This window comes from Microcaecilia unicolor, chromosome 1 (assembly GCF_901765095.1).
Source record: "Microcaecilia unicolor chromosome 1, aMicUni1.1, whole genome shotgun sequence".
Taxonomy (NCBI): domain Eukaryota; kingdom Metazoa; phylum Chordata; class Amphibia; order Gymnophiona; family Siphonopidae; genus Microcaecilia; species Microcaecilia unicolor.
In genome coordinates, this window is record NC_044031.1 from 645,569,118 (window position 1) to 645,579,267 (window position 10,150).

Here is a 10,150-nt window from a genome sequence, read left to right on the forward strand (position 1 = left end):
TTTGGCATGCCTTAGTAAAAGGACCTCTTAGCAGGGCCGCTGAGAGGGGGGGCAGGGGGGAAAAATTCCCCATACCCGAGCATCCAAGTGGGTCCCGGCGCCACAGTCTCTGGTCTCACCCGCCCGCCCTCAGCTCCATCATGTGTCCGCCACCGGGCCGGTCCTCCTGCATTCAAATCACAGCACCTCACCTCAGTGTGAAAGTGAAGCAGCGGCAGATCGCCTCCCTTTGGGCCTTCTCTCCCTGTGTCCCGCCCTCGCGGAAGTTACATCAGACAAGGACGGGACACAGGGAGGGAAGGCCTGAAGGGAGGCGATCTGCCGCCGCTGCGCTTTCATATGGAGGTGAGGCGCTGTGACATAAATGCAGGGGTCCCGGCCCGGTGGCGGACGGAGGGAGGCTGTCAATGGGGCTGAGGGTGGGCGGGTGGAGAGAGGGGACTGCGGCGCGGCGGCCTCGGGGGGGGGGGGGGGGGGTGGGGGGGTGGCGGCAGGGGCAGGGCCCCGGGGGCGGCCTTACCCTGGGCCCGGCCCCGGCCCAGTCTCTTGGCGGCCCTGGTACTGTATATTTTGATCTGGCTTTCCATCTATGGTGTTGTTATAAAGTACAGTTTATCCTTTTCTAGAGGAAGAATGATGCACTAGAACATAACCCCAAGAAGTTTCTTCCAGGTCTGTCTTTCATATGCTACATGAATGGGGAGTGGTGGGGGGAGCATCTCACAGCCATTTTGTCATTGTTTTTAAACGGAAGTTGTTAAGTCCATTGTAACAGTAAAGGAGAAATAGCCTTAACTGTCTGGCAAGATTGCTATTTGGACTAGTTGCCCTGCAGCCTTAATTACTTATCTTATAAAAAATGGTCTTTTTCCATAAACACTAGAACAGTGGTCTTGAGAAATCATAGTGGGGCATGACCTTTGGAAGGAACACTGGCAGGGAGGAGGAATATTGTAGCACCAACCTTTTCCCCTAGTTTTACAAGAGTCATCAGTTTCTTCTAATTTCTTTTATGCCAAGCAAGTTTCTCAAATACACATGACTCATATCAGAGCCCAATCTAGAGAGGAAATGTAGGAAAAGCTGCCACTGTAGTGTGCTGATGGCAGTGGTAGACTGCAGGAGTGTGAGTTTCAGTTACACAGTGGGCCTCAAGTCATCACTCAGCCTTCCGTAATAAGTGCTTGACATTCATTTCCCTTTCCAGGTCAAAGTTGAGGTGAAGGGCACAGTCCCCTCCACCTGCATTGCTTCAACTTCTTTACTGACCAGTGAAGTGGGGCCTTTTCTGTAGTAACAATCATGTTCCTCTGAGGAGCGGAGAGAGAGAGGAATTATCTTTGACTCTTCTGTTAATACGAGCTGGAAACTTATTATGAAGGCTAAGAACTGCCTTTTACATACATATTCAAGGACCTGACTCATGGGAGTCTTCAGCTTCAGAAATTATGCTATTGTTTTCCTATATAAAGGCAGGAAAAGCAAGACCCATATATGGGACTCAGGCAAGGAGGGCACCTGTACCCAAATAGTTGCTACAGGAATGGAAAAATAGCTGATGGAAGAGACACCAGGAGGGGATGGAGATCAAAAGATGTATGAAAAGAGATTTGAAAGCCTGAATGTGTATACCCTAGAGGAACAAGCAGGACCAGCCCAAGGGTTCATGACACCCTAAGTGAAACTTTAGATGTATATCCCCCACTCCAGAGTGACTCAAGGTCCTCCCACCCTCTCACATCTTCAGTAGCATCTCTCCTTCCCTATCTTCTCTCCTTCCCCTCCCGTGGTTTCCAGCATCTCTTTCTTTCTCTATTCCTCCCCATGGTGTTCAGCATCTCTCTCCTTCAGTACTTGCCCATCCCCCACTATGATGTTCAGCATCTCTCCTTCCCTATTCCTTCCCACGGTGTCCAGTAAATCTGTCCTTCCCTATCCCCCCTCCCCGTGGTGTCCAGCATCTCTGACCTTCCTTATACCCCTCTTTGGTGGTACCCAGCATCTCCCCAAGGTGTTCAGTGACTTCCCTTCCTTACCTCCTCTGCGGCAGCACTGGCTTTTTAATCAGCTTGTGAACACATCACTTGTCACAGCTGGTGAGGGGTCTTGAGCTTCTGGAAGTTTGGAGGGGAGTCCTGTCCTTTCAGAACTTCCTGTTTCAGGAGGGGTGGGACCCTGTAGGGCTTGAAGATGCACAGATGCTCAATGCCTGATGTTGGGCATGATGAGCTTTGTGGAAAATCTTACAGAAATGCCAGTGCTGCCACAGAGAAGGTAAGAAAGGGAAGGGAAGAAAAGTCACTGAACAAATTGTGGGGAGGATAGGGAGATGCTGAATAAGCATATTGATTGCTGCAACTGTGCTGGCCCTCAAATTGTGCCACCCAAGGTGGATGTCTAGTCCACTTAGTGGTTGGGCCTGTCTTGGGGAGAGGAGAGATATGATTCAGATGTTTAAATACACCCTTGAAATGTATTAAAATAGAAACAAATATTTTTCAGCATGGTACTGGAAGATTGGAGGGTGACTAATGTAATGCCAATTTTTAAAAAAGTGTTCCAGAGGTGATCTGGGAAATTATAGGCCGGTGAGCCTGAAGTTGGTGCCAGGCAAAATGGTAGAGACTATTATAAAGAACAAAATTACAGAACATATACATAAGCATGGATTAATGAGACAAAGTCAACATGGATTTAGTGAAGGGAAATCTTGCCTCACCAATCTCCTACATTTCTTTGAAGGAGTGAATAGACAGGTGGATAAAGTTGAGCCGGTCGATATTGTGTATCTGGATTTTCAAAAGACATTTGACAAAGTACCTCAAGAAAGACTCCAGAGGAAGTTATAAAGTCATGGGATAGGAGGTAATGTCCTATTGTGAATTAAAAACTGGTTAAAAGATAGAAAATGGAGAGTAGGGTTGAAAGGTTGATAGTGGGGTTCCCCAGGGGTCTGTGCAGCGACTACTGCTTTTTAATATATTTATAAATAATCTACAGATGGGAATAACTAGTAAAGAAATTAATTTGTTGATGACATAGTTATTCAAAGTTGTTAAATCGCAAGAGGACCTTACATGTCTTGGAGACTTGGCATCCAAATGGCAGATGACGTTAAGTGTGAGCAAGTGCAAAGTGATGCATGTGGGAAAGAGGAACTGAAACTATAGCTACATGATGCAAGGTTCCATATTAGGAGTCACTACCCAGGAAAAGGATCTAGGTGTCATCATTGATGATAGGTTGAAACCCTCTGCTCAGTGTGCAGCATCGGTTAAGTAAGCAAATAGAATGTTAGGAATTATTAGGAAAGCAATGGAAAGGAATAAATGAGAATGTTATAATGCTTTTGTATTGCTCCATGGTGCGACCACACCTCGAATACTGTGTGCAGGTCTGGTCACCGCATCTAAAAAAAGATATAGCGGAATTAGAAAAGGTACAGAGAAGGTGACGAAAATGATCAAGGGGATGGGATGACCTCCTATGAGGAAAGGCTAAAGCAGCTAGGGCTCTTCAGCATGGAGAAGAGACAGCTGACAGGAGATATGAAAAAGGTCTATAAAATACATTAATTATTTATTTATTGCATTTGTATCCCACATTTTCCCACCTCTTTGCAGGCTCAATGTGACTTACAATACATCATGAATAGTGGAGGAGTGGCCTAGTGGTTAGGGTGGTGGACTTTGGTCCTGAGGAACTGAGTTCCATTCCCATTTCAGGCACAGGCAGCTCCTTGTGACTCTGAGCAAGTCACTTAACCCTCCATTGCCCCATGTAAGCCGCATTGAGCCTGCCATGAGTGGGAAAGCACGGGGTACAAATGTAACAAAAAATATATATATATTTAGTATTCCAGAAGGATCTTGGGTAGCATGATAATGATAAAACATAATTTTTTTTTTTTTTTTGGGGGGGGGTGGGGGGGGTGGTTGCCGGGTTCTTGAAGCCTGGATTGGCCACTGTCGGAGACAGGATGCTGGGCTTGATGGACCCTTGGTCTTTTCCCAGTATGGCGGTGCTTATGTACTTATGTAAGTAGATGTGAATTGCTTGTTTACTCATTCCAAAGATACTAGGACTAGGGGATATGCAATGAAGATACTAAGTAGTAAATTTAAAACAAATCAGAGAAAATATTTTTTCACTCAAGATGTAATTAAACTCTGGAATTCATTGCCAGAGAATGTGGTAAAAGTAGTTAGCTTAGAAGGGTTTAAAAAGGTTTGGATAATTTCCTAAAAGTCCATAAGCCATAATTAAGATGGACTTGGGAAAATCCACTGCTTATTTCAAATATAAGCAGCATAAAATCTGTAAATGATCTAAAGAAAAATATGATCTAATTTGGTGCAAAAATACAACTTGCGCATGCAAAAAAGGCCTTTTTTTGGGCTGAAAATGGACATGCAGCAAAATAAAAATTGGTGCGCATCCATTTTGGGCCTGAGACCTTACTGCCACTCATTGAACTAGCAGTAAAGTCTCACGCATTAACCGGGTGGTAATGGTCTACGCATGTACAATGCCGATGACTGCCCGGTTAGGGTGTCTTGTGGACGTGCATAAAAAATGAAACTACCGCCTGGGCCTCGCGGTAGCCGGGCGGTAGTTCAAAATTGACATTGTATGTGCCTACACAGCTTAGTAAAAGGGCCCCTTAGTGTTTTTGTCTCCCTTCAAATTGAAGTTCAGTCGTGCCATTTCTGATATTGTAATACAATAATTCTTAATTTTATAGGAATTATGACATCAGAGTTTCTACTAGACATTGAGGTCTTTTTACTAAGGTTTGCTAACGAATTTAGTGTGCACTAACAATTAGCTTGTGCTGAATGCTGTTCAGCCCATTGTATATCAATGGGCTGCGTGGCACTTAACGCACACTAATTCTTTAGCATGTGCTAAATCTGTTAGCGTAACTTAGTAAAAGGTACCTATTGTTTCTATTACAAACATATTAGTTAAAGTGTGTGAGGGCTCTAGTGTTTACTGAATCATCACATGACTACACTGAGCCAATCAGATTCCACATAACAGCAGCCCACCTGTCCTGGTTGCTTTTGTTCCTCCTGGTTTGACAGCAGGTTTGAAGGCTGGTTTTTATCATGGCTGAGATCTGACTGCCATGGGCAGGTTTGATGATGAAGGACGGTGTGGCCAGCAAGAAAACGAAGAGGGCTAGCACCACGCAGATGGAGGGTATGGCATAACCAATTAGATAATCCACGTTCTGCTGAATAAAGGCCACCACCAGCAGTGAGATGATGCCTCCAATATTTATGCACCAGTAAAACCAGTTAAAAAACTGGCGGGTGGCTTCCCGGCCACAATCTGTCACCTAGCCAGGGGAAACAAGAAATTTGTGTCAGAATCTCTAGTGCTTTGACTGATTGTGTACTTCTCTTTTCCCATCTATCTGGATGTCTCTCTGGTTCTCTCTCTTCCCATCCTATTTTTTTCTCATACTCTAACCCAGTGGTTCCCATACCTGGTCCTGGAGGCATCCCAGCCAGTCAGGTTTTCAGGATATCCACAATGAATATTCATGAGAAAGATTTGCATACACTGCCTCCAGCTGCTGCACTAACCACTAGCTATTCCTCCACATATAGATAGATAGATAGATAGATAGATAGATAGATAGATAGATAGATAGATAGATAGATAGATAGATAGATGTGGAGGAGTAGCTAGTGGTTAGTGCAGCAGCTAGAGGCAGTGTATGCAAATCTTTCTCATGAATATTGTGGATATCCTGAAAACCTGACTGGCAAGGGGTACTCCAGGAGTGGACTTGGGGAACACTGCCCTATGTCTATCTCTCTTTCTATATCTCCCTGTCCCTTTCATCTTCCACTGCAATTGAAACCACAAGCCTTCATTTGCAACTGACACAGGGATCTTCTCCTCCTTATTATGTCTATTACAACTTCCTCAGTCCAGCCCGTGCACTGTCAGTCCTCAGTGAGGTGTCACAGACTGCAGCTCCCTCCAGTGTGCAGTAGCACAGATCTTGAGTTTGCCCACCAGATGTCCTCACTGAGCAATGGCTGTGTTCTCTGGGGACTGCGATCTCTGCTGCAGCAGCAACATCCCCAACCCTGACAGGTGCAGGGAGCAGAGTCTGGCCAGGGAATTGAACCTGAGACCTTTATATGGCAGCACACAGCATTGCCACTGAGGCACCAGACTAGCCCCATGTTGACTTTCCCTTTCTCTGTTATCTGCCAATCTTTCTTCCCCTTTTTGAATTATGACTCCTCAGATTTTTTTTACTGTATCTTTTAACCTGTTTATTTTGACTTTCTTTCCCCACTCTTCACCTGCCTCCCACCTCTTTGTCTCTGCTTCTTTCTGCATTTCATTTGTTTCTCTGTCCTCTCTTGTCTCTTTCTTAGGCGAGCACTAACTTCCCTTCCTTGGTCTGATCTTCCGCCAGCTGGTCAAAACCAAACTGAGTTGCGTGTGCTTGAGGTGCAGTTGTTTGCCCTCTCTCACAAAAGAGCTCTCCCCTTCCTTTTTTTGTGGAGGGAGCAGAGGAGTAGCCTAATGGTTAGTGCTGTGGGCCGATATCCTGGGGAATTAGGTTCAATTCCCACTGCAGCTTCTTATGACCTTGGGCAAGTCACCTAACCCTCCATTGCCCAAGGTACAAAAAAACACTATAAGATTGTGAGCCCACTAGGGACATAAAGACTACCTGCATGTAACATGTACAGCACTGCATATGTCTAGTAGTGTTATAGAAATGATTAGTAGTACTTGTTCTTTCATACAAAACTCCAAAGGAAATGTTTTCAGTCATACAGTAAGCTGGGCTATCCTATCCCTTCATTTCACAAGAAATACAGGAGTTATAAACACAGTCCATCTGTCATTATTAGCTATACAGGACAAAGTCACTGTGATTTCAAGCAGTAGGACGGGCCGGAGGACAGGTCTAATGAGACTCTAATTCCAGGAAAAGCCTTGTCTCATTGCCATAACCTTTCAAAATGTTCCTATTAACTGCTGCTGTCCAGAGGCCCTTTTAGATCAAACACATACTTTGTAGTCATATTTCTCAATCTCCTTTCACTGTATCCTAACATTTTATTTTTTTCTGCCCTTTTTAAAAATCACAAATAGTGTACTTTCCACAGTGACTGCTTCCTCTTGTTTTCAGAAATCTCTTACTCCCTCCCCCATATCTACTTCTCAGCTGTCCATCCGTGTTGTATTCATACTTTCAGTGTGATGCCTGCATGGGGCTCTGATGAAAAGCAGAAGAAAGCACCACCTGATTTTATTTAGATTCATAACCGCGGAAGCAGTTATCTAAAACCTTAAACACAAACCTTACCACAGAAATGAAATGCAAATATCAGAATTGGGGGAAAGCCTAGTGATTTTTTTTTCATATCAGCTGGATTATTTTTTTTCAGGTTGTGACACTTTTTATGGAATCTGCATATGAATTATTGATGGATGTTTCCACTTAGTGCTTGCAAGCTTATGTACACCATCTTTGGATTATGCTTTAGTGGATTTAGTTAAAAATATCACAGCCACCAAACTGCTTTTTTATTTTTGCATCTATGCTTCCCTTTTCTACCCCCTACCCCATGTCCAGAATCTACCCATCTCTTCCCTACCCTTTCCCAAACATACAGCATCTCCCCTTCCATTCTCTACCTCCCTCCCAGGTGTCCAGCATCTCCTCTTCTCTTCTCCACCCTCTTTTGTCCAGCATCTACCCCCACCCCTTATTGCTGTTGGTGCGACCACTACCTTCTGCCCAGACCTGCATGCCACATCTATGCTAATGCTGCCTTTTCCAGGGGAGACTTTCAGTATCTGGAACCTTACCTGATCTGCTCCGAAGGACGTCACATTGGCTCTGACGGAGCTGATGCCGAGAGCGAGTAATATCAAACCACTGTACATTGCAGGAGCACAGTATGGTGTAGGCTGTTCGCAAACTTCAGCTTTCGTACATGAATTTCCCAGAAGATTAAACTCTTGCAGCTTGCCACACAACAGTGGTCGAAGCTCATCAGAGGCTGTGGCTGGCAGGACACTAGAGGCTGTCATGTAGAGCAGAAAGCTGAACAGGATGGTCCAGTAACGGCCCAGGTAAGCATCTGCCAGCCAGCCTCCCAGTGGTGAGAGGAGATAAGAGGCTCCGAGGAACAGCAGAGAGGCTTGCGATGCCTGTGGCCCTCCCCAGTTAAAGATGTTGCTATTGAGGTAGAGTACAAGATTGGAGACAATCCCAAAGAACGCGATCCGCTCCAGGATTTCCACCAGCAGGATTGCCGCACAGGCAGTCTTCCGTCCTGCAAAGAGGGAATTGTCACTGGGCCTACCAGTGGCTTCTTTCCCTAGAAGAGGTCTTCTTTCTCCATTCTGCCCTCTGGGCATACTGCTTTCCATCCGCGGCATCCTTCAGGATGTACTGTATATCCAGTTAGTTTGTCCAGGGGTGCGTGCAGAACTCCAGGTTACAGGATATGTGAGTGTATGTATACATCAGTGTGCTTATGTGTGTATGTGGCACATCTATGTGTTTCCTTGAACCTCCTCTTTTGTGAGTTTGTGTTGTTCACTTTGTATATCTTTTGTAACTTGGTGTCCTGCTACCTGTCTCTGTGTTTGTCATGCTCTTTGTGTATGTGTGTGTGCCTATTGTTTACCTCTTATGTTTCTCTGTGTGTGTAGGACTCTGTGCCCACTGCCTACCTTTGTGCCTCTGTTCAACCGTCTGTCTGTGTTGGAACTCAGTTTCCCCTATGCACTCTGTGAGTTTCCCATTAGATGCTACACTGATTTTGGGAGATCACATGTCTGATCAGATGACAGCAAGGATCCGAGCAGAACTGAAAGTGTTTCTCCAAAGTCACTTGAACTCTGAGTGAGGTTCCTGTTTAAGCAGAAAGTACAATCTCCCATCTCTTTGTTTTTTCGCCCTCTTATCTTTTATCACTAATTTTTCTGTTCATCTTTCCATTCTTATCACTTTTCCCTTCATGTGATCCTCAGAAGCAGCAGCTGAGAGACACCGCCTGTCAAAGCCTGTCTCATACAGTGGGTCAAGTGTGGCAGGATGTGGCTGAGTTTGTGTCATCCTTACTGGAGACAGAAAGAGCCTTCCCACACTCACTGACTAGCACAGTTGATCATGTGAGAATGGTGGTGGTGGTGGTGGTGTGTGTGTGTGCGTATAGAAATGCTAAATAGTAGTAGTAGTAGTAGTAGTGTGTGTGTGGAGGGGGGAGGGGGTTGTGAGGCTGGTGTTGTAAGTGTTTTGATAGGCAGTGTTGTTTAAAGTACTAGCTCAGAGTACTTAAGTAAAAGTAAAGACAAATGCATATTTTGATACTTAAGTAACAGTAAAAAGTACAATGAACATCACATTAAAAATTTGCTCAGGTAAAAGCAAAAAAAATAAGTGCCTAATGTAGCACCCCTAGTGGTGGAAAGATGTTAGAAAAATTAATTTTTGTCAGTGTTGGGATTTCCACAAAGAAAACTAACGAGTGTTAAGTGCATTGAACAATTCCTGAACTTTTTACAGTTTCCAACATTAAACAGAGTCAACTCTGTCAAATGTTGAAAGTTTATTACACATCAATATTGTCAATAAATAGGATCGTTTTAAAACATACAAAGACCAGATTTAAAAGCATAAATATGTTTAAATATTTCTTAAAATCTGAGTTAAAATATGCAGCTGCATTAAAAGTCGTGAATAAAGTACATAAGTTGTTTAAATGTGCACACCAGATGTAAAGTACTGGATATTATGATGCCCTCTTATGATGCAGTGTTCCTTTAAATTGCTTAACAATTACACAGTTTCAAATATGTAAATCAGAATTCCTTTCAATCAATTTGACAAGCCATTTCAGATACAACCAGTAGCTTCAATCAGATAAGGTAAAATTATGTATCATACCTGATAATTTTCTTTCCATTAATCATAGCTGATCAATCCATAGACTGGTGGGTTGTGTCCATCTACCAGCAGGTGGAGATAGAGAGCAAACTTTTGCCTCCCTATATGTGGTCATGTGCTGCCGGAAACTCCTCAGTATGTCGATATCAAAGCTCCATCCGCAGGACTCAGCACTTAGAGAATTACACCCACGAAGGGACACTCTGC

The 10,150-nt window shown here is 44.2% G+C and overlaps 1 protein-coding gene across 1 annotated transcript in view; it reads right to left on the minus strand.

Moving 5' to 3' along the window:
• The window catches only part of SLC15A3 (solute carrier family 15 member 3), a 49,851-nt gene extending 40,798 nt beyond the window's left edge, over nt 1-9,053 (minus strand). Inside the window, exons 1-2 of the mRNA XM_030222229.1 lie at nt 7,855-9,053; nt 5,052-5,344 (exon numbers count right to left, since the gene is read on the minus strand). Of these exons, the coding sequence (XP_030078089.1) occupies nt 5,052-5,344; nt 7,855-8,430 (869 nt within the window). The 5' untranslated portion in view covers nt 8,431-9,053. The remainder of the gene's footprint in view (nt 1-5,051; nt 5,345-7,854) is intronic.
• Nucleotides 9,054-10,150: the final 1,097 nt, after the last annotated feature.